Source organism: Eleginops maclovinus, chromosome 10 (assembly GCF_036324505.1).
Source record: "Eleginops maclovinus isolate JMC-PN-2008 ecotype Puerto Natales chromosome 10, JC_Emac_rtc_rv5, whole genome shotgun sequence".
Lineage (NCBI taxonomy): Eukaryota > Metazoa > Chordata > Actinopteri > Perciformes > Eleginopidae > Eleginops > Eleginops maclovinus.
Genome location: NC_086358.1, coordinates 7,784,445 through 7,809,719, shown reverse-complemented (window position 1 = coordinate 7,809,719; position 25,275 = coordinate 7,784,445). Strand labels below are relative to the sequence as shown.

At 39.5% G+C, this 25,275-nt stretch overlaps 1 protein-coding gene across 2 annotated transcripts; it reads right to left on the bottom strand.

Moving 5' to 3' along the window:
- Window positions 1–12,172: 12,172 nt before the first annotated feature.
- Window positions 12,173–15,026, bottom strand: LOC134870519 (uncharacterized). Of its 2 annotated transcripts, none has more exons than XR_010166579.1 (4): window positions 14,665–15,026; window positions 13,118–13,276; window positions 12,841–12,936; window positions 12,173–12,639 (listed from the first exon to the last, which is right to left on the bottom strand). XR_010166579.1 is itself a non-coding variant. In XM_063892707.1 (4 exons), the coding sequence occupies exons 1-4, from the start codon at window positions 13,576–13,578 to the stop codon at window positions 12,328–12,330; spliced, it is 618 nt and encodes a 205-aa protein (XP_063748777.1). In that variant the 5' UTR covers window positions 13,579–14,649; the 3' UTR covers window positions 12,173–12,327. The 2 variants fall into 2 exon arrangements, 1 of the variants encoding a protein (XP_063748777.1); XM_063892707.1 differs by lacking the exon at window positions 14,665–15,026 and adding an exon at window positions 13,528–14,649.
- Between the last annotated feature and the right edge of the window lie 10,249 nt (window positions 15,027–25,275).

The window sequence follows — 25,275 nt, the reverse complement described above, 5'->3', positions numbered from 1 at the left end:
CATTTGATATAGAGCAAGCAGTTATGAGTATTGATATTAGAGATGTGCATTAAAGGAATAAAGTGATCCAATATGTGTAATGATATAAATTATATGTGAATATATTTAGATATGTTGCGACATCTTGAGTTTTCTAATCTAATCTAAGAAAAGCATTTGTATTATTCACTGTCCAATTTTCTACGCAATCCAAAGCAAACGTGAACTTTTGCCTATTTCAGTAAAATATTAAATAAAATTGGAGGAAGTAAAAGTGAATTGAAAGTGTCTGTTTCTCTACCTACAGTGGTAGCCAATGCCTCAGCCCTGAGAGTGTGTCTTCACACACAAGAAGCTTTTCATTAAACCCCTCAATGCTTCCTTCTGACTCATTAATGTGCTATCTTTCCTCTCCCCTTCCCTCCATCTCATTATGTGTTGAATCACCTTAAGACTGACACAAATAACTGCGCCCACATGGACATGCTAACATCCCCGTCTTTCTCTGGATCTGAATGTGTGTGTAATTATCGGTGTGATAATTAAGAGTTGCATTTAAATGGGGTATTGAAAAGTCTGGAGTCAGTGAGAGATGCTGAACTTGCCATGAACCCCAGACACAAACACACACACACACACAAACACACACACAGATCAATTGCACAGTGACACTGCACACTCCTGTGCACCAATACTGTCTGCACACACAATTACTTTGATTAATAGACATAATTTCTGCCTCAATGGCTCCAACACCACATGTCACTGCTGTGTGTGTGTGTGTGTGTGTGTGTATGTGTGTGTGTGTGTGTGTGTGTGTGTGTGTGTGTGTGTGTGTGTGTGTGTGTGTGTGTGTGTGTGTGTGTGTGTGTGTGTGTGTGTGTGTGTGTGTGTGAGTGTGTTATACCCAGAAATACAGGCAAAAGAGGGAAATGCAACCAGTTATTGACATATTGTTTACTTATGTAACATGTTGTTTAACATGTTGCTTAACATGTTGTTTCAACATGTTCCTCTCTGTTCAGGAGAATAGAGTTTTTCCAGGCTGTTTCGACCTTCAAAACCCAGGCGGAGAAGACCAACACCTTCTCGGTATTTAACGCAAAGATCTTTTGTGCATCGAGCAGATTTTTTTTAATTCGCTGAATCAAAGCTAGCAGGGTGCGGTTGGATAGGCCTGATATTTGGGATTTCATAAGCATCCATTTGCGGGCTTGGGAAGAAAAGTTGGACATGGAGTCAATAGTTAGAATACATTACTTCATGATTAAAGTACCTTACAATTACTTAAGACAAAGAACAGCATCATTATAGCAAAGCGACCATTTGAGAATCCACCATTAGTCCATGAAGGACCAAAACTAATTCTGAAAAAGTTGTTGTGTTTGTAGCATTACATATGAGACTTTTCGACTATACTTTAGTCCACAAGAATCATTGTACAGCATGTGGTGAAATGTAAAGACATAGTGAGACATGTAGGCACATTTGAATTAGCTGTAAGTCTGAGTAAACATGGCAGGATAAAGAATAATTGTATTTTTGTATTCATTTGGGATTTGTAGCAAAAAGCTAACATGTGTTTATGTGGATACAAGTGTTTTCACACACACACACACACACACACACACACACACACACACACACACACACACACACACACACACACACACACACACACACACACACACACACACACACACACACACACACACACACACACACACACACACACACACACACACACACACACACACACACACACACCAATGTAATAGCTCCAATGCTGAGGCTTCCCCCCTGGTATTTGACAATATTTCTTTTACAGTTAAGTGTTTGTTTTATTGAAGGTTATTTATTTGGGTAAGTCATTACACCGCCTCCTGGAGCAACATCAGCTTCTGGCAGCAAACCAGAGTCAACAGGACTATGTGTCGCTATTTGTATTTGTTGTTTGCTATTTGTACTGCAGTGTTTGTATTAATCTTTATGTTTCTTTATTGTGTGTGTGTGTGTGTGTGTGTGTGTGTGTGTGTGTGTGTGTGTGTGTGTGTGTGTGTGTGTGTGTGTGTGTGTGTGTGTGTGTGTGTGTGTGTGTGTGTCAGCTGTACGACCCCATGCTGTGAATACACAAGCTATTGGAAAAACACAATCCGCTCAACAAGCACAAATAGTAAGAAAAACAAAACTGCAGGGGTACCACACACTCTCTCACAAAGACACACACACACACACACACACACACACACACACACACACACACATACACATACAGATACACACACACACCAATAGGAGCTTAGTTAAAGTGCTGACATAATTTGTTTAAAAAATACAAAGAAAATATAATTTATCGGGTTGATCAAAAACACAGTTGGAGCAGCTAAGCAATATTTTGTTAGGGTTTTGTTGGCAGACTGCGCCTAAAACCCCCCAGTACCCACAATGAAGCAGTTTGTAGTGCATGATGAATGTGAATAAACTTCATTTCAACGGCCGCCAGTCACTCCAGCTGTCTACTCTCTATATTGTCTCCATTACAGCCGTGTTTTATGGGCGTGCTGCTACTTTACTTTTACATTTCTGAATACTTTAGATGTTTAACAAGAGTGGTATTAAAAATGCCGTGTTCATTTTTGTGGTAGTATTAAATCATTGCGCATTGATTGTGAGCCATTAGTGTAATTACTGTAAACAATGGGACCATAAAAAGGATTGTTGGCAGCTTTAATAGACTGCTCTCTATTCTGTATATTTCACAGTGTGCATTTTCCTAGTAACGGACTGTTTTCCCAGAACTATTGTCCCTACAAACAGGCAGCCTTCAATTTCTTTTATGTAAATCATCTTGTAGGCGTTTCACGGTTTCTTAATAAAACACAGCCAACAATTCTGTCTCTGAGAGTTGTAAAAAGTCTCCCTTGCAATGGGTTCAAGGATATAATTTCAAGTAATATGGAATAGGGAGAGATAACTTTATTCTCTTATTTCAACTTGCAATTTAATATTATCTTAACAAATCTCTATAGAGCACTTTTCTATTTAAAAAAGTAAATAAGACAGTAACCTGAGAATCATAAATGTCTTCAAAAAAACATGAAAAATGTGGCGTATGAAACCAATATAGTGTAGAGAGAACTCAGCTGCTGGCCCATCCTAAAGCACTGGAAGAACAATCGGTATATATACATTTTTAACCAACAAAAAGAAAATCTTTGTACAACTTGTGGAATCCCGACTAATGGTAACAGGCCATTAACGTCAAGTCCTGGTATTGAGATTTTTGTATGTATTGTTTCACAAACGCGTCATTAAAAATAGACCAGAAAGAAAAAAAGAAGAAGAAGAAACATCGATATTTTGTGACAAATTGTTAAGAAAGATATACGTCACCTATAAATAAATGATTTGTTTTTTAGGGGCTTTTTTCTAACATTTTATGTTGCCTAAAGTTACATTCCAGATTCCCCTTGTGTAGAATGTGTTAATAAAATGCAGATGCAGTCACTGTCTTATTTCCTAGTTGCAAATGCCTTTCCTATTGTTTCTTTTTTTAATTGGTTTTACACGATCCATAGCAGAAGAACATGATGGATGGGATAGGGTTTCATTTTCACATGAGAAATATACCCGTATTTTCTTTATGAAATAAGAACAAACTTTCGCCAGTACAAACTAATCATAATCCGACACAAGAGTCACTTGCACACTATTATATCAGTCATTATGTTTAAGCCAGAGTACCAGAAACCATCAAAGGAAGGCAAACAATATTAACTTCTGTAATTAAAAAAGTCCCAGCCAAAATAACTTTGGCCCATCCTAAATTGAAATCCGGGCGCCAAGCCTGAAACTTACAAAGTCTATATACTGCTACTTACGGGAGGTAGAAGGCCAGCTATGCCTCACGAACACATCGAGACACTCACGATCCTCTCATGTGTGTACTTTTTCAAGGTAATCACGTCTAGGTGTGAGTAAAGCATTCAGACTGAGTGGGTAGTTGTCTGTTCATCACCATGGCTGATTGCCAAAAGGCTCTTTTGGACTTCTGTCTTATTGATTTTTAGCCATTTCGTGACCACAATAACACTAAAGGAGATTGATGCGTAACACCAAATAGTAAGAGGGTGCTGTTCTTCGAGTGCAAATGGAACTGAGGCTTTCACAGTTTCTCTCCATGACAGATGAGTGAGCGGAAAAATTGGCTTAAAGAAAAGTTGTATTTATCCTCAGTAAAGTGAGGGAAAGCAGCCGGGACATAAAAAGTGTTTAATATGAAATGTGGTATATATTTTTTTACCAACATGAGTATTAAAGTGATGCTTTCCAGGTAGTATTTCAATACCCTCACAAAAGGTTGTTGTACAGAATATTATGCAGCACATTTCGGGTTTTTCCTCCTTTTTTCATGGTGACACTGACCCTTTAATCATCCACAGGGGGAAAAACTTGAAGAGATTGTATTGTTATCCACCTGGAAAAGCTTGCCCCAATGTGGCTCTATTTTCCTCTGTATTTTTGTTCATTATACTTCATCTTTTTGCACACAAACAAAATGTCTTTATTGTGCCTGTTCTGTCATTTGTAAACAAAAACATGACCCTGATGAACTCCTTCTTCTTTCTTGTTCACACACAGAAACGCACTGTTTTTATTCCTTTGTTCAGTTGACTGCTAGGTTGTGACACATGTGTTTGTTTATTTGTGTTTAAATCCTTTTGGTTGGTGGCTTTGTATTAAGGTATGAATCAAATCAATTCTGTTTTGCATCACAGGACTTTGTTTTGACAACTATTTTTTAGCTGCAAGCCTTTTTTAAAAACTGTTATCCCTCCTATTGAAGTTGTTGAGAAAGAGGGGCAGAGGCAATGTGTGTGTATGTGTGTGTGCTCGTGTTTGTATTTGTTTTGTGTGTGTGTTTCTCTCTTTCTCTAAGAATGTGACACCAGAAGAAAAATTGACTGACACATATTTTAATATGTTTATTAATGTTGGTGGGGCAGCTGCCTCTACACAACTGTCAATTTATTTTCTCATTACAAATAACAAATTAAATATTTTGGATGCCGATGATGACAAAAACAATCAACCATTCTTATTTACTGGAGGATCTATCTCAATCAAGTGTGTGATTGGCGAATGCCTTCGGAAAGCTTGTAGAATACATTGTAAGTAATACCAAATTAAGTGGCAGGGAGTGTATGTTTCGAACACCAATGGAACACCAGCAAGTAATAACCAAGTATGACAGGAGCAACTCCATCTGAAGCTGTAAGACACATCTCTAAAAACGGGGGTACAAACAAGCTGATCCACATTTGCTTTCCTTATGACGTGGTAAAGGAAAATGTTGACTGGCTTTACATTGAACTCTTGGCAACGTCCAACCCACGTGACACGTCCCAACCTATCGTCCGCAATATACAGTCAGCGAGCTGAATCCCCTCGAGCACCTGTGTCTCCGTGTATTCAGCAGGATGTCTGCAGGAGGGACTTGCTGTTGCATATAATACATATAATGTCTCTGTTCTAGTGGTGAGCACTGAGAAGTGTTTCAGAAAAAATGCTTGATGTGTTTTTTTAACATAATATGGCGTTTGATCACGGCAGCGTTTAGCTGAGTATTTCCGTTAGAAACTTCTCTCTTCAGACAGAGAGCGGTGTGCGCTCCAAAGGGGCGTGGCCAGCTTCAACTCAGCTCAAATTTAAAGCGACAGTCACAGAATCAGCACTTCAGGAACAGGGCTGCAATAGAGGGGTGTGAGGCATGCTACAATGGGGGATCTGTTTGTTATTTTGAGCAAAACACTTCACAGACATATTTTGAATAGATATTGCCCTACAATATATTGTTCAAATATAGTATAATAGGACACCTTTAACATTAGAGTTATTAATAGCACGCAATTGAAAACTCACTGTCAAAAGTGCTTGCACATGAACCAGTTGAATATCAAGTCATAGCTTTTATTTAACACTCAAAAGTGTTTGTGAGGCTGTTAAAAGTTCACTAAATGTTATTTATTGATAATGATTTTCAAAAAACTCACTTTCGTCTTTGATGGCTCCTAAGAAGTCAGTGACATCAGTGACTTGGTTTGCCTTGAGTAAAATCTGACGAGGGATTTTTGTTGCACTTAATAAGATTTATCTTCAGATTTCAAAGAAATTATCCAGATATACCCAGATCACGTTTCATCAATTCCAGTAAGTCCTGATACATGCTTCAAAAGAGAAATTGCCTTTAATTAAGAAGCTATGAAAAGGATAGAATAAAGTTTCACGCAGGGCCTGAACAGCTTAAAAGGATTAAAGTGTCAGGGATAATACCAGTACAGTACATGATTTAAAATTGAGGAATAGTAAAGCTTAATGTACTTAAGTGTATTTTATCACGACATTTATAAAAAGGGAAATAAACTATCCATGTAGAGGCTAATGCAAGAGTCAATTAATTATTGATAAAAGTCGTGCTTTTGTCCCTCAGGCCAGCCTGCAGATCTCTTATATCCTTCATGTATCCTCCACCCACATATATTCACTGTTTAATTAAAGGAGAGAGAATAAAGGGGATCAGGCTCCGTCCAACTTTATCTCACAGCAGTGCAGGGCTTCACTGGAAACCTTGTAAGTGTCAATAGTACCAGTCATGTTTTATTAGAAAGCGAACCCCCTGTGACCATGCTAGGTGTCAAATAAAGTTCATGACACAGGGATAGGGGTCAACTGAGTAAAATAAATGAATAAATGAAGCTGTTGATCTTAATTCCTCGGCAGATTCATTGTTTGAACCTGACAGCGGCGACTCTGGGTTGATTCAATGCGACAAAGATGATCCCTGTGTTAATAGGACGTGGAGAGGATTAGAAAGAGGAGATCGGAGGGGAAAAGTAAGAAGAAGAGAGACGAGGAAACAGCGAAGAGAGGCAGATGGAGGGTGAGGGGAAGAAGAGGAAGAGAAACCCAAAGAAAATAAATTAGAAAGGGGGAGGGATGAAGACAGAAGGAGCTCTCTGATCTTTCCTTCCCAAAGGTGCCTGACATTTCACTGCATTATGAGCTCTTGCTGCTCCCCCCCCTTGAAGGAGGAAACAAGAGGCAGAAAATATAACACCAGGGAGTGTGGGGGAAAGTGTAAAACAAGCTATTTCCTGAATCTCATACGGAGAAATCAGAAAGAGAAAGACCTTTGTATGTTTTGGGGTTTTTTACACGCTTACATTTTTTGGCAATGTTCATTACCAGAGATGATTTGAACATTTTAGGGGATGTTTTCCACCTGTTTTAGGGGATGTTTTCCTACAGTCTAGTCACACTTTTCACGTTTATACCTGCTAATAATCGGACAGAATAAGTGTTGAAATCTGACCTTTTTTTCTCATATTGTCAAAAAGGTACACCATGTTCCATGTTCACAAAAGAACCGGAGATTTTAGAGAGTCTCGTTAGGTATTTCCATCATGTATTCTGTGACAGGAACCATCAGCTTTTGATACATGAAATGATATTCTTATTTTTTCAGGAAGGCTAATGTGACAGCTGTCTCTGAACAGTCCGCTCCCTGCAGGAGCCTGGAGGGAGGATCTGTTTTTATCGATACTGTCAAAGGTGGGAATTTGCTGCCTTTTTATCTCATATTATAATTAACTGGATATTTGGGGATTTTGGACTGTTGGTGGGATTAGAAAAATACTTTTTAAATATTTGACTTTCTCCACGGGCTTAGCAGATAACAACTAAAGTGAAACTACTTGATAGTTGTAGCCCTAGTTCCACCTTTCCTCGTTGGCAAATTTGGGTTTTGTGCGAGTTATAACTTTCAATTTCTTTTGTGCAAAACAGCTGGCAAAGTTCCCAAAGTAGAAGAATATTAACAGAATTGAGCTTACACATTGTTTCATAAACACAAAATCCTCTGTGAAGTCATGGCTATTTTTTAATACCACAAAATAATGAATGCTCTCGACAAACAAATCTTCAATTTCATGCATGATTTGAAGTGTTTTTTCTTGTAATGATTGGTTACAGGCGTGCGTGTATCACTGTATAATACAACCCTTCTTTCAGAATTGATTCTCATTTGGTCTGCTTGTCCTGATTAACCCTTCGACCCGTAGCAGAATGTGGCTTAATGTATTTCTCCTTCTTCTTGTAATTAAAGCGCTTTTTAATCCAAAAGCTACAACGAATGATATGGGATGTCCTTCGCTCCACAGCGATCATTAACATAGATAATATTTTTGAGTGATACATCACGGGTTACACTTAGCTCCCCCTCATCAGCCTTCTCGTGGACAGAAACCCGCTCTCTTCCCGAATCCAATGTTTTCCAATAGAGTAGAATCCAAGCATTTCCTCCTCATCTATATAAGCAACCCCCACTCCACCCCCAAACTGTGCACCTCAGATCCCGGTCCAGTGGAGCAAGTAAAACTACCTCATCAGGGGAAAGCTTTGATGCACCCCTGAGGTCACCCAAATACGACTCCACTCTTTAGCCGCGGCTGAAGACTCCATTAATCACAACATCATTTGTTTACCATTTGTATTTATTTACTTACTGCTATAACTACTGAGAGGCTGAAGAGACATTGAACTTATTTCTGCTATAATTAGTATTATTTTACACAGGATATCTTCACCTCATTTATGTTCCTTTTCATAAGACACAGACACAAACACAAATGTAAATAAAGTTGTGTTTGTGTCTGAAATGTGTTCTTGAATATGTCCTATTTTTACTGTTAGTGGGACCTCTCTCACAGACAGAAACACACACACACACACACACACACTCACACACACACACACACACGATTGAAACAGGGATGATAATCAGTTTTGAGTGTGTGATTGATGTTTGTCAGTCCTTTTGAGCCCTAAATATTACACCTAGGTTTCATCATTGCTTCCATTTCCTGTATAACTGTGTGTGTGTGTGTGTGTGTGTGTGTGTGTGTGTGTGTGTGTGTGTGCGTGCGTGCGTGCGTGCGTGCGTGCGTGCGTGTGTGAGGGAAAGTATTATGTTTTACTTTCTGTTCAGCTGTGCTCTCTGCGCTGTGTTTGTGTGTTCAGAATGAAAATGGAGGATGTTTTGTCCCAGAGAAGCGGAAGCATGGGAGATGTCAAAGTTACTGATATCATGATGATGACACACTGTTTTCAGAAAATAAAAAATATAATGTTTCTGAACCCAGACATGACCAGACTTGAACCACTGAGTATTCCCTGCAGTGAAGCAAATTACATCTCATCACCCACATCCGCTGAATCCGGAAACCTTTCATTCACTTCCTTTTGCCACTTGAGGCAGCGAAACCAGGTGAAAACAGAACCTATCGCCGTGTTTCCCACAGAATGAGATTATCTGCGTGGTATTTCAAAACCATTCATTGCTTTATAAACCAGCAGCAGTATTTTTGAAGTAAATTCTGACCATTCAAAACTTTTCCTGCTGTCTAATCAAATTCGAATGGAATATTCATTAAGTCAAGGATAAAGGCATGGACAGGTTTTTTTACGAATCCTGCAGAGGTAAATGTTTTAATCCTGATATAATATAAAGTATTAGTTGGATGAGTTAGGATTTGTCTTAATGTGCCTGTTGAGATTCAGAAGGGATGGCCTCGTCCGTCGTTCTAACGTTGCTGATTGAAGTCTGAATCCTTCCTCCTTGGCCCGAAAACAATTACTTCAGTTTTTTCTTTGTTTAATTGAAGGCAATTCTCGCACATCCAGTTACTGATTTGATCAATGCACTCACTCAGTGGTTCTATTGGACTATAGGCCCACTGAGGGTCCAGCCCGGGCAGCTAAGGCAGCAAGACTGGATTGCTGGTTAATCAACATGGATTGCATCCCACTCCTGGGCGGGTAAAAATAATAAAAAGGCTAAAACGGGTGGCCAAACATACCTGGGCAGCTGTTAATATTCCAAGATGCTCTTCTCAATTTCACTAACACACCTTGATTTTGTTCATTTTCTTTTTAACAATTGTCTTTTTATATTATTGAATAATGTTCAACTAATCTGATACAAGTTTTTTTTGGATGGTTTCTTTTGTCTGTTTTTACTAATACTTGGCCATTGGTCTAAGGAATACAACTTACACCCCCACATGATACATTTTCTGAACTAGCACCATAAAAAATTGTTCCAACAGAAAAAGGTGAAACCGCTCTTCGAAGTAGAGATACGGGATCCATCACAAGTTACAAACTTTCACACTTGCTCTTCACCCCACTTTTGAAAATCTTTTCAAGCTGTGCACTCAGGGAAGATGGCATTGAAATCACCAGCATCCACCCACACTCAAAGCTGACCCCAGGTCTGAGTGCATCCATATCTCCAACGCTGGCAGCATACAGATGGAAGTGGAATTCTGGATTCTCTCTCTCTCTCCCTCTCTCCCTCTCTCCCTCTCTCCAACAGCATCTCATTAGAATGTGTGAAATAAGCTTGAACGTTGAAACAGTTTGTCATGTCTCTCCGAATGGATTATTGGCGACACCAGACATTTTAATGTTCCTCTTTTCATGTTGGTAGTACAGTGTAGTGATCATCACTAGGTTCAGGCAAGAAGGGTAAATATACTTTATGTTAAAGGAACAGTAAAACATTTTATTTTGCCAACAATTAGAGGCTAAGACCATATTTGTAAGGATAAAATAAATCTAGTGGTAAAGGTTAGCACAAAGACTAGAAAATGTTCGTTTGGCACTGTAAAAAAAAAAGAGAAAAAAACATTCCAAGGAAAAGTCGAGGTTTCTAACGTGGACACATTTCCAAAAATGTTGTAGCACTGCTTTCAGGCCCTACAATTCAACCATCACTAGTGAGGACACATCATAGGTACAGTTACGTGTCCAGTGTGTGTGTATTCAGTATCTATGTAGTGTCTACACTTAAGTCAATTAAAATCATTAAGCCTCCTTCTAGTACCAAAGTGCACCAGATTGATGCGTTTGATTCTTGTTTCTTCTTAAAGCCTGGAGAGCATGGTCTGTAATTCCTTTAAGCTGATGCACAGCTCTTTCTGCTCTGTGGAGCGTAGCATACAATAATTCCCCTTCAAAGTGTTCATTGAAGAAGACTAAGAGTCTACAGCCATGCCAGCACCTCTGTTCAGCTGTACTTCAGCGCCGCAGAGCTTTGGCAGAAATACTAATGTCAGCATGACGAGGCTGGTGGCTCATGGTGATGGGAAAGCAGGGAGAAAGCAAATAAGAAAGTTGGTAGCGCCGATGCTACAAGTGGGGACGTTAGTCTTCAGCCCTGCAGAGTTTTGGTCCAATTAAACATTTTGGCTTGGATGGAATATTAAAGTGATCACTGTAGGTATCACAATTCCTCCTGAGGACGGTATTAATGGTATTAACGCCTGTCTCTTTGTATTTCTTCCAACATCGGTTTAGATATTTCACTCTAAAACCAAAAATGTCAATCTGCTGCTGGCATTAGAGGAGTGTCAGGTGATCTTCAAAGTAATTAAAAATCATCCTTTGGGCACCAAGAGGGGTTCAATCCAGAACATTAAGACATTAAGTATCTTTCACAGGTACGACGTGACGCGTGGTTTGAGCCCTGACTACACTGTAAAAAAAAAAACGGTTGACAGAACACAGATTTTCTAGGCAACGTGATGCATTTGGTTTTTTGAGTTTTCTTAACTTAAATTCACTGTGGTTGAGTGTACAAACATTTTTAAGTTCTGCCAACTCAAGTTTTTGGAGTGTTGCATAGAAATTTTGAGTTCTACAAACAAAGGCTTTTGAGTTTCACATGTTAATATTGAGTTCTACCAACACAGTTTTTTGAGTTTCACCTTTATGCTCTGAGTTCTACCAACACAGTTTTTTGAGTTTCACCTTTAAGCTCTGAGTTCTACCAACACAGTTTTTTGAGTTTCACCTTTAAGCTCTGAGTTCTACCAACTCAGTTTTTTGAGTTTCACCTTTAAGCTCCGAGTTCTACCAACTCAGTTTTTTGAGTTTCACCTTTAAGCTCTGAGTTCTACCAACACAGTTTTATGAGTTTTACATATAGATTCCAGGAGTTCTACCAACTCAGTTTTTTTAGTTCTAGCAATCCCCCTCACCACTCCCCATCACTCAACACACAACAAATTAATTGAATACAATTTGTTTTTATTTTTCCAACATCAATGGGCTACTGGTGTGTGTGTGTGTGTGTGTGTGTGTGTGTGTGTGTGTGTGTGTGTGTGTGTGTGTGTGTGTGTGTGTGTGAAAGAGCTGGTGTAGGCTTGTTCATGGAGGAGTGATGACAGAGCTGGGCGTGCGTGCGTTCGTGTGTATGTGTGTGTGAGTGTAAATCATACACAGGCTTCACAGCAAAAGCTTCTCTTTCAAGGATCGCGTGCGCTGCGAGCATCTTGAACCAAGCTCGGAAAAGATAGTCTGGATGGCCTCAAAGGTGTACCTCATCTTCTCTGGATAGCTTATGTCCATTGCATACATTAGGCCAAACAGGTAGGCGAAGGCAGCAGCGAGGTCAGGTAGGTCGTGTTTTATAACTGCCCCTTCCAAGATGACATTGATTTCAGTCACTGGTGGGGATTCGGTGCCATCATCATCGTCATAGACAGTCAGTATGGCAACTGCCACTCCTCCAACCACCTCTTCCTCAGGGTCTGTGTTCTGTGGGAAAAAACAGACACAGCAAATGTTTTAGTGATACCAACACCCCATTACAATTGCGGTCAACACATAAGCTAATTTAGTTGTTTACAGTCACATTTAGGACAAGACTACCAGTCAATATGTATCCAGCTTCTGGGGAGATATGAAAGAGGCACTGCAAATCTATTAATCACACCGAAATGCTCTGGACTGACTTACCATGCACTTCAGAAAGAACTCTGATGCATCCTCTCTAACAAAAATGGGAAGGCCTCTCAATGCTGTCGTCCTTCTATGGCGCGCAATGTCTGCCGTCTGTGAACACGTGCATACAACCATGGACAGACACACACACAGACAGACACACACTGTAATGCAGCAAGATAACTCTCAAATTAAGAATCTCTGTTTATAAACATCGAATGTCATGTGATTTTGATTATTTAAGGTTATTTTTCTTTTTTACATACAGTTTAGTTTGAGGAACATTACCCACCTCTTCATCAAGTGAATTCAGTAACTTTTCCAAATCTTGACCAAAAGCTGTCTTCCTGGCTTGGTAAAGTTTTATCAGGCGGGACGTATACTTGTCAAGAGATGCATTCCAAGTTTCATGGAGGTTTTTGCTGGTGACTCTATAAAATTCTTTAGATATCTGGACACAAAAAAAAAAACAGTTTATAATTATAATATCCATACCAGGACTTAATGTGGTATAGTCATGCCAGTCTAAAGCTGCCAATGCATTACAAGACTTTCATCTCATCATTTGAATGAAAAGACTACATTTTCAAATGATAGTGTATCAGAAGATTAACCATATAGCCTAGTACACAGGAATGAGTGTTTCAGTACACAAATACACATGGGAAAACCATACACACAAAACATAAAGGAAAACATTACCTCCTCAGGAAAAAACAGTGCAGGCCATCTTTCTTGCACTGTTGACACCATAAATTATTCAAGTGCAGATTATGTTTAGATATTCATTTTCCATAAATGACTGAACAGTCCAATTAAAAGTAAACCAGTAAATTCAAAACCACAGCAGAGAAAAAATATATCAGTCAATATATAAGTCTATATATTAGTACTGAATGCCCTGTATGTAGGTTACCCCACAACCTAGCCCTTGCCTATCCTCGTGCTACTGCTCCCTCCACAACCAATGTTAGCGCTACTGTCGCTATCACTAGCTACTACTGCTTGATTGTTAAGCAGACATCACATGGTTCTTTCTGCAACACACGCGGTCCTTATGCAACATGTGTATGGAGTACATTCAATTAAGTTAAATATTTTAGCAATTTTAAGTTTAGATATTTATTTTCCATGAATTACTGAACAGTCAAATTAAAAGTAAACCAGTAAATTCAAAACCACAGCAGCATTCATTAATGCGAGAGAAAAAATATATCAGTCAATATATAAGTCTATGGGTGCGTTCGTAAATTGCCACTCCGAGCACACTCTGAAACGTTTTAACCGATATATACAGTCTATGGATTTGACAGTATCATGAGACTGGTGAAATACTGTCTTTCTGGGAAGTGTTTCGAACGGTTAAAAAGTTTCAGAATGTGCTCGGAGTGACAATTTACGAATGCCCTGTATGTAGGTTACCCCACAAACTAGCCTCGCGCTACTTCTCCCTCTACTTCAGTTAAGACACAAGGGCACAAACTCTAACTCTCCCTCTACAACCAATGTTAGCGCTACTGTCGCTATCGCTAGCTACTACTGCTTGATTGTTAAGCAGACAGTTCTTTCTGCAACACACGCGGTCCTTATACAACATGTGTATAGAGTACATACAATTAAGTTGAATATTTTAGCAATTTGCTGCTACTGACTGTGCATAGAACATCACGTTCAAAAATTAGCATTAAGTTAGCAAACTAAAATCAGCTAATAACTTTGCTAATTTGGTTGAAATACATTAAATATACGACGCTGGTTAGTTCAGCGACCAAATCTATCTTCAATTATTTGCCTTACGCATTCTATTAAGTCATATTTTAGAGAAATAACAATAATTACCTGATATGAATCTCACGTCTGGCAATCCTCTCAACTTCGAGGGAAAATGGTAGAACGGTCGACTCGTGGAGACCTGTGTATGTCCATGGAGACAGGAAGGAAACCCCGTAGTAGGCGTGTCCATGAACATACAGTTGAGGAAACTTAATTTTTTGTGTTAGAATCTTTCTAATCTTGTTAGAAAGTTGAGGGAAACAAAAAATCTTGTTTTGGTGAATCAAATTTCCTTGTTGACCAAATTCTGAGAATATTGAGTTGGGCAAACATTAATTTATTTGTTAGATGACAAAATTGTATTTCTGAATTAGCTTACAATAAAATTGTGTGTAAGTACAACAACTGTAATTTCCTTTTTTTACAGTGTAGGAACTACAAAGTACTAACACTTTTTCAGAATTTTGGCATCGACTTGGTATCAAAGTACCGGGTCTTCTGACGACGCTTAAAGCATAGCTTAAAATGTATATAGCTGAACTAGGGAACCTATGAAATTATGTGCAATACCCCCTACACTATTGAGGCCCACATTTCAATCCGACCACATGCCAGGCCAGATGTACACACAGTCGAGGGACCTGTGACGTTGAGTTCATGCTTCATTAGGAAAGCTGGGAGACCCTAGGCCTCTGTAGCATCCATCACCGTCCCTCCAGCAGATTTCCACTGCTCCGTTTGCTGCCTGAAGCTGGAGAGCCGCCATCTGATTTTCCAAGTCAAATCGAGCTGTGACCACCCTGTGGGCCAGGACAGCAGCTCTCAGCCAAAGACCAGGAGACGTCCACCACCATCTTCTGAGTCCCTGCCAGTACAGCTGCAAGGGGCATTAGGCATGATGTCACAAGCAGACAGCTGCCAGGCTGTTTATTATCAGCAGCCTGGTCCTGTTTAAGAGAGGTGAGAGCAGCTGCTTACATTTCCAACAGCCTCGTTTCAATTCCTCGAGACACACTGTACTTGTACTTGTATGAGGTCCATTACTCAAAAAGCATCTTCTGTCAGTCTCCCCTGAGGGATGCTGGGAGGTGGGAAGAATAAACCACGCCCACGACACAGATTCTCACTGCAGTTAAACCTGGGCCAAAACAAAGTCTCCCTTAAATATAGACGCTATCCTGCTCTAAAAAGCACGCCTGCATGGAAAGCTTGTAAACTATTGTCATCACAGAAGTCTAAATTAATCCTGCAAGATTCATTTTCACCAGATGTTTGTCTGCAAATATGTCAGTGAAAACCAGAGTCCAGCAGCTGGAGATTCAGTTCACTTTGGGAAGAAATGTAGATGATGAGCCAGTATTTTGATCCATTAGACCATTTTTATTTAGTGTTTATGACTGAATGGGGAAGAAAATCGTATTACAAGCTTTATGTTCTCTTTGTTTTCGACCGTATGCCTGAACATAATATTGTAGCCTTCTCACCAATGGCATTGCAGAGACGGCGGGCATTGAAATACAAGTCACAGATGGATTTTAAACTGCAGTCTTAACCTGGCCATTAAAATCAGAGGTCTAAACAAAGGTGAACGTTAACGGTTATTGCCTCAGTAACACATTACGACTGTCGTTTGGAGAGCAAATTAACTCTGCGGCATTAAAGAAACTCACAATAGAGTTACTTCTGGGTTCAGACGGCTGAACTCTAGAAAGTGACTCATCGGTGCAAGAAATGTCAGTCAGGACGTCCTACACTGAGCTCTGTACACACGCTGTAAGAAGGGTCCTGGCAGCAGACGAACTGTGCAGAGGGGGAGCATGGAAGAGAATAGGGAAGATGTGAGGAGACAGAATTCATAGGAAGAACAAAGAAGATCAGAAAAAGATGTGGTAGACAGAGAAATACAGGGAAAGCACTAAGAACATCAGGGAGAGAAGTTATGAGCTAAACGAAGGAAAAAGTGAAGAGGCTATGTTGTGCCCCCTACTCTACTTAGTGTTAGCTCAAAGTAACTGGAACCGAATGGCCGTTATAAAGCCGTTTTAAACAACTTTAGCTATAACGTGAACTGCACTGCAGGAGTATCCACCGAGCAGGCCAGCAAAGAGCAAAGGAATCCAAGTGAACATTAAACATCTTTATTTCTTCTTGTTCCAGAGACCTGAAAGATTAAAAAAAATCTAATAAATATCTGCAACACTCCACATAGGGGAAATAACAAACAAAAAAACTAAGAGTGAAATAAAAAATGTGTGAGCATATTTTTGGAAGTGCCTGTTTGAGTTTAGAGTGTGTGTCCTGAGTGTAAATGTGGACAAACCAACCATTACAAGAACACAGTAGGTTTTGGTGTGTGTGTGTGTGTGTGTGTGTGTGTGTGTGTGTGTGTGTGTGTGTGTGTGTGTGTGTGTGTGTGTGTGTGTGTGTGTGTGTGTGTGTGTGTGTGTGTGGCTACTAAATATATTCCCTCCTCACTTTTCATTTAGATTTAAGTCACTGCTGGACACCACAGAACTTTGGAGCTTGAATAATTCATCGTACTTTATCTTAAGCAAGCCCGTACTGTCCATAAAGAATATTTATGAGGAGTCTAATTTGCAATATGGTGCGTGTGATGGAAGAGCAGACCGAATATGTAGAAGAAGCAGCTCAGCTCTACTAACTAAAGGCCTGTATGTGGGTGTTCTCCATTACAAAGCAGCATGGACGTGTGCACATACACACAGAATCAATATGTATTTCAACACTGATTCTCATGCGAGTGCATTTCCGTTCATATTTCTCACAGCCAATTAGACACACTCACGACGGTCCTACTGTACACCCTTAAAATCAAAGGGGAAACTTTAAAGGCAGAATCTGTCTGTAGCTTATTATTACCGAGCTCACATTGTTGCAGAGACATCAAAAGAAATCCCTTTGGCTAGGATAACCACAGAGCATCTCTTATGGCCAATAACACCGAGTGGAACATGGGAAAGGGTTAGTGAAGTGGCTGAAGGAGCAGGTCAGCGCTGGCAGGAAGTGAAAGGTAAATATGAAACGTCTGAAGTATAAAAAAAAGGCTTTTTGCTGAGAAGTGGCAATTCAAAAAGAAAAAACACGGCTTTATATGACTGGATCTACAGAATCATTTATACGCATAGCACTATCTATCAAGTATAATCACAGCCTTACTTTAAAGGCAGTTTAAATAGTGTACGATCACAGTGGATTTAAGAGCAGAAAGACTCCGTGGAACCTGGGGACGTCCCCCTCACATGAACCGTATTCACCATAGCAGAAGAGAACAACAGGAGATCGGTGCTTGTTGGTTAAAACTCCCGCTGTTTACAGAAGTGTTGATGCTGGCTGGGAGTCTCAAGGCCAAACTGTTTCCTTTCTGTCCCACATGCAGTGTTAGCTTTAAAGATCACAAGTCAAAGACGCTTGTTTTACCTCACAGAGCAACAATGGGAGATTTGAAGTGTTGGGCCAAAGAAGAAAGAAAGACGAGAAAGAAAAAAGTGATGAAACAACAACAACAACAACAACAACAGAAGAAAAACGATGTAGGGGAAAATTGAAGATACTTGCTGAGGCGCCTCTTTTCCTGTTGAACAGATAAAGCATTTTATTAACTAACTTGACTTTATTTTTACTGATGATGCCAAGGTGTCAGTACAGTTCCGAAATAATGCCAGATTTCAATGAAGGTTTTGAGGAAACTCCATTGGAAAAAATGCTTTGATTTTCAATATTGTTATACTTTTATGTGAAATTAGTGACTTTTTACTGACAAAAAGGCAACGTTTTTTGTTTTTGTTTTGTGTTGTGCTATTCCTTAGGGTCCTTTTCAGCAGTGTGTTGTTGTCTGCAACAAGCACACTTTTCCAAAAGCTTGAATACCTTAAAAGTTAGCAACGGAAACATTTTTTGTTATAGAATGATCCTTAAAGTGACAGATAAGGATGCTGAAACCTTGATCAGTGGTTTGATCCAGCTCCTGCATTTTGAACGAGCTTAAAGAACCTTGAACAAGTAGAATAACACTTTTTAAAGTCATACACTTTCCCAAAAATCCACATGGCACGAGGAAGACCTCGGTGAGACAGCATGACCTCTAGAAATGTAAATGGCTTCAAAAGTGTTTCTTACAGTAGAGAGAAAAACCTGTCAGAGGGTAAGATCTGCAGTCAAAGGGTTTGGTTGTTAAGAATACTAAATAATCCACACACTTCTCGATAGACGCCAAAACTATGATTAGAAGTCGAACGAATAAGTTGTTTTCTAAAGACAGTTATTACAGCTTGTGTAAGCTTCTGGATATTAAAAAGGCTCTCATTCCTAAGTTTTCACAACAAACCTAGGGTTTCATTCTGGCGCTGAAGCTGGTTTGTAAACATTTATTCATTTTAATGAGGATTAAGAATGAAGTTTAAGATGCCAGATTAACAGTTGAAGTGTTGTTGAAATGCTCCGTACAGCAGGTGTCTAAAGTTGACAACAAGGCCTCTGATAATCTCCTAACTTTTGAGGGTGCTCCGCAGACAAGTGCACAGACTGACATTGGTTCGATAATTCAGGATTAGAAAGAAAATAATAGAAGAAAGACTCGGTGGAAGTCCGTAAAGTCAGACAGAAGGAGATGGTACTGTATCTGTTTTACTGGTGTGCAATCCATGTTTCTTTTCTATTTGATTCTGTTTCTACTTTTTTTCCTTGCTTATTCCAACTTTCCGTCTGACATTTTATGGGGGAGTTATTCCCCTACCTCTCACATCTCGCTGCCCGACCCTGTGACAGATGAGAAATTGAACAATTGATATTTCTGACAGGAACTCAATTAAATCCCGTGGCCACTGTCAGAAAAGCTGAACCAGAGGAACGAGAGAGTGTGTGTTTGTGAGTCGATGAGATATGATCGTAAATACTCACAGTGTATTGCATTTGTTGAATTGTTTGTGTGAGACGAAGAACATTGTACATGCAAAATAAATAAATCTTTCTATTTAGAATATTAAAACAGAACATGTAAGCATTAGACACAGACAGTATGGGGTGGGGGGGTAGTGTCTGGTCATATCATATCTTTATAATGATGTTCTTATCTATCTGACCAGGCACTAATTCTCTATCTGCTGATGAGGACTTTTATGACAATAATTCTAATAAAACGAAATGTTCCTACGAGCTGTTGGTCACATCCATATTTCATTATGGCAGAGAGAGGGACAGAAAAAAGGGAAAGCGAGAGAGACAGTAAAAGAAAGGAAACACGGACTGTGCAAAATGCAAAGAGGCAGCAGCACGGAGACGAGAGTAAACGGAATAAAGAGCGACAGAGACAGCCGGCCCTGTGGCGCTCTGTGATAAGGATTTCGTGTAGATCGAGAAGCTTCATGCTGGTTGAGCATAAAAGGGTGCAGCAATTTGCCGTTTTTAAACTCACGTCATGACTTAACTGTCAAATTAAACACAGACTCCAGTGTGATCTGAATGTGAATCGTGGTTCTAATCTGAACTTGTGTGGGACATTTAAACAAAGGGCCAAAAGTGTCGTTCCGAAAGTGTGGCGACTATTTTTAATTCTTACGCAAATGGAAATGTTTGTTTCATGGTTCGTTCTACAAAAAAGGAAACAAATACTACTGAAAGTGTCTGGTAAAACACCAAACTGATGAAAAGAGTAGCACTAAACAAGACTACAGTTAATGCTAACATGCTAATGCTAGGAGGGAATAATGTTTACAAAGTAACCTGCATTTATCTAATACAAATGTGGCCTGATGATGGCTCCAATTCACCACAGGTATTACATCTGTGCCAATATGTCCGGCAATTCGTCCAATAGTTGTTGAGATTTGTGTTGCAAACCGGTGATATGTTTATTTTTTTCTCACTTAACTTTTATTCTACAGTTAATACAAGCGGTTCCCAAATTGGGGTCCTAGAGGAGCTTTGAGAAGCCCCCCAGCAGAATGATACATTATTCATTTCCATCATTCTTTTCATATACTGCTCGTAGAGATTTGCCCCTTGACAGAATAACTGCAATTATTTTAGTCCTACTGTTTCGCCCCCAATCATTTTCCATTTGTGCCCCAGTGATTGCTTGTTTGCAACAGTGAAATGTAATTCTTAGTTTTGAACTTTTAAGGGCTTGTTTAATGTTCCAAAACAAAAAATCAATAGTAATTCCCATCAAATGCGCTAAGGGAAAAGTTTTGATTCGTTGTAATTAATATCAGATGTAATCCTCTTCTATGTTCTGTCTTACTCTGATTCTTCCTTTCAGTTGTCACTTCTTCCCCTACAGTTTTTTTAACCTTCCATAAAATAGAAAAATGATAGCCTTTAATTCGAAAAGTGTGAATGCCTAATTTAAAAAGAATGGCACAAAATAGTCCCTAAAGATTTGCAGTTTTCTAAGCCAACATGAAATATTGAGAACGCAGTCGATACTAGATATTAATACTTGACAGATGGTAGAGTGAAGAATAGACACAGTATAGAGGGGGGGGGGGGGAGAGAGAAAGGATAGACTTCTTTGAGTGGAAACAGGAAAAGAACAATGATAAGCGAGGAAACATGCAAAGGCTGGCATTAAAAGAGAGACCACATAGGAAACAGGAGAGATTGAGTAATTACTAAATTCGAGGGCCCGCTGTGCAGATACACTCTTTCTGGGACCCCACTCTCATAATCCCTTGGTTGCCAACAAAGCATTTTCAAACTCATTTCCTGAGAGCATCACAGAAGCAATAAGAGCACAAATGGAGCAGTGAATCACTTAATAACACCCAACCGCTTCTCTTTAGCGCTGCCTCGGTCTCTTTAGCGGTGACCAGCTTGACTCCTTCTGGCACAGCCAATTAAATCAAAGGTAAATGAGCAGGTTACACGGTTGGTTGGTTGGTTTGTGTGAGAGGAGGAGGGCGTAGCCATTCGAGAGTCAGATAAACCACAGGATTGTTTTGGTGTAGGATGATCTGTTGGCTGATGAAGTTAGCTGGATGATCAAATGTAAAGTGACAGCTCATGGTGGTGTTTACGCTGTTTGAGTGAGAGGTGTTAAGGTAAACTGTATCCTCCAGTGGAACAGCCATTAGGCACAAACTGCTACTGCTGTGATGGGACTATTTAACACCTGGACGAGCTGGCAGTCATCTTCTTTATGTTAAAATATTCTTTTATTCAAGCACTTAGATGTCTCAGCACTTACAGAGCCAAATCCATGTTGAGCTTGTGACATTCATTTGCATGCTTTTAAATGCTTATGAGTCAGTGTTTCATTGTTGTCGCACTCTCCAGTAATTCCCACCTGCATCAAACTCATCCTATGTAGAAGCAGCATTATTCACGTATTGCTGCTCTGCATAGCGGATGGTTAATGTCCCTATTGATTGTGACGATAAAGATGTTTGAAAGCGCTGACTGCACTGACGTTGGACTATAATGGGCAGTTAAACACTCACATGCATGCGCACACTCCCATGGACACACACTTATAATAATCACATATGCTTACACATCACTGAGCCACAAACACACTCATTACAGTATTACCTTTTATTCTGCTGTATTACTATGTTAATGAGGCTCTTCAGGTAGGTTTAATATCCAGTACTTTGAGTGTTTATTTATTATATATGCAGATTAATTACATTTAATTACAGAACAACATGGTAGATTCATTTTAAATTAATAGTTATTATGATTGTGTCATCGTACCCTAAGGGATCATTTGCAGCTCTTTGTATTTACTTCCCGTTCCCCTTATAGCCTGATATCTTTCAGCCTGGTTTCATCCTAAGGGTGTTTCGTTGGGTTTCTCATTCAAACAATTACTACTTTTAGTAAAAACCGTAATTAAAGAGATTATTATTTTAACGAGGACTACTTCATTTAAAGATGGATAGCTCTAGTCAACATGGATGTTCAATGATGTATTCATTTGTATTCCTTTTATCTCCATTGCAAACATTCGAAATATATATTTGTATTCAACCATGTCCTGGGAAGCACTTGCAATGGTAACAAACCACTGTGGGTCAGCTTAACGACAAATAATGTAATGTAGAAAGAAGAAGAATATTGCATTAAAGTGTCGTGAATAATGAATCCTGGATGTCAAAAAACACAGATTTTGTTACTTTTCACACAAGTTTTCTCATGAATTCTTAATGCCAGTTCGGCTATGAGTCAGTTAATTGCTCTGCCTCCAACCCGCACAGCCCGTCTGACTTTAAAAACTTTCCAAATATCAAAGACCATAACTACAAAGCCTCGCACCTGAACAACTTACTTTTCACACTTTAGAGCTTAATTTCTCAGAGACCGTAGGCATGGAGCGACAAGGTTCACATCATTTCAAAGGCTAAAAAAAAATCAAAAACAAAACACCCTCGCATACCACTGCAATTAAGTCACACACTTTGTCATTGCAGATTTATACCCATACAGACACATTGTACACACACACACATTACACAACCCAAACCTGCACACATGCTCAAACATGTGAATGTCAACAACACACGCTAAGAGGGAGCAGCAAGGAGCACGGAGGATGATTTACTACAGAATTTATGCAGTCAAGACCAATTACCTCAACACCCTGTCTCTTGTCACACACTAAGCCAGGTGTAAAGCGGGATTGGAGAGATTAAACCCCCACACATTTGAGAGAAACTCTCCTTAAGGGTTTTTAATATATCTGTGATGTTCGACAAAACTTTACTTTATAAGTAAGGGCAAATGAGTGTTTATCTGTGGTATGTTTTCATCTTTTTTTTAATCAATACGAGCTTCGCAATGCATTTGTAAAGGCCTCTAAATGACTTGCATCACTGCTGGATGCAAATTAAACATGACTTATTGAAGAGTTCATTGATCCACCCCAAAGGCAGCAAACTCTGGAAAAGCTGCATCAAGACATCAATTCTATCTGCTGCTTTCGTATGTTTCGCACAATTTTTAACAGAATTTAATTTCCTCTTTTTCTGACTTTGTATAGACCCGAAGAGTAAAATATGAATTAAGTCAGATGAAAAGTGACAGTAAATTAACAGCCACTAAGCTCACACTGAAGAAACGGTATCTTCAAATGCGGGGGATCTGAAAGAAGGACCTTGAGTTGAGTTGAGTTTCCTTGTGAAGGAGTTTGGGACACAGCGTTCTGCACAGCTCGTCCTGGTGAGACTTAGATTTTGAAGAAGCACGGGTGGAACTACAGGGTTGACTCACTCCTCGTCCTTATAAAATCATCTTTCTGCACATTTCTAATGCAGTGATAGATTTTACCATCAATCGGCTTTCAATTACTTTTTACAGCAGTCCTTCGTGCCAAGTCAAAAGCTTACTGTAAGTCAACAAAGCAGTATATTTCTTTATATTGCAGTCTCCCTCGCCCTGTCTTTCAGACACACACACCGACACACACACAACGCCGGGTCAGACTGAATATGTTTAATCATTTATGAGTCTTCGGCGCGGCTAATGCAAACTGCACACCAATAGCCACTTAATAATTAAAGGCTCTTATTGATTGTGGAATTACAATGCTTGTGTTGAGGGACATTAGTCAGTGCTGCTGATGATAATAACACTGCTGATTTCCTCCTTTAAAAACTAGATTTAATTCAGTGGGCGAATGAAGACTGAGTGGAGGAAATGAAAGGATGCAGGGAGGGGATTTGAAAGACAGACTGAAAGTCAGAGGGATTGACGAGAAGTCAGTAAGTAAAATAGACAAAAGAGAGGGAGGGAGAGAGCAAAAAGAACAGCAGAGGGTATGAACACAACAAGGTGGCAGCCCATGGGGCTCAGATCCTGCTTAACCTCACGATATTATGCGATGAATTGTTTTCGTGACACTCTAACTCATATCCACTGGCAATTATTGTTTTATTAAATTCCTCAAGAAATGTTCTGCTAATGCAAGAAACGTTATAGACATAACCAAAAAAGCACTATTAATCCAAAAACTATATATTTTCATAACACTTTAGAGAAAAATGCAGCAAGCCATGGATTGAAAAAGCTTAGATTAGCATATAAGGGTGCTTTAAAGTATGCTTAACTTGGTTTATGTCCTTTCCCAGGCCTAGGACACTGTTGGTTCACATTAAAGTGTCAGGTTCTAAAGATGGACCCTGTAACCATGTTTGATTTGTGTTTGTGGAAAAATGTAAATAACTTAATGAATGATTAATGAAGATAGAGGAATGTGCAATGTGAAAAGATATGTGACCCTATACTGAGGTTTTAATACGGGTAAAGACTAATGTGTGTTGTTCAATGAACACAAAAGTCAAAAGGAAAGACAGAAATAGAGCTTGCCCACTGAATGTATTTTATGCACTTAATCACATATTTGTGTGTGTGTGTGTGTGTGTGTGTGTGTGTGTGTGTGTGTGTGTGTGTGTGTGTGTGTGTGTGTGTGTGTGTGTGTGTGTGTGTGTGTGTGTGTGTGTGTGTGTGTGTGTGTGTGTGTGTGTGTGTGTGTTTCCTCATGAAAACATGGCATCACCCCAAAGATGGAGTTTCTCTGAAGTTGACAGCCGGCTCTAACACTGACGTTGATCCTCTAGAAAGGCTAAATGAAAAATATTCCCTGAGTAACTGCACACCATTCATCATCATCCCCTCTGTTTACCTCCGGTAGTTCCACTGAGAGTGTGTTGTTGGCTTAGA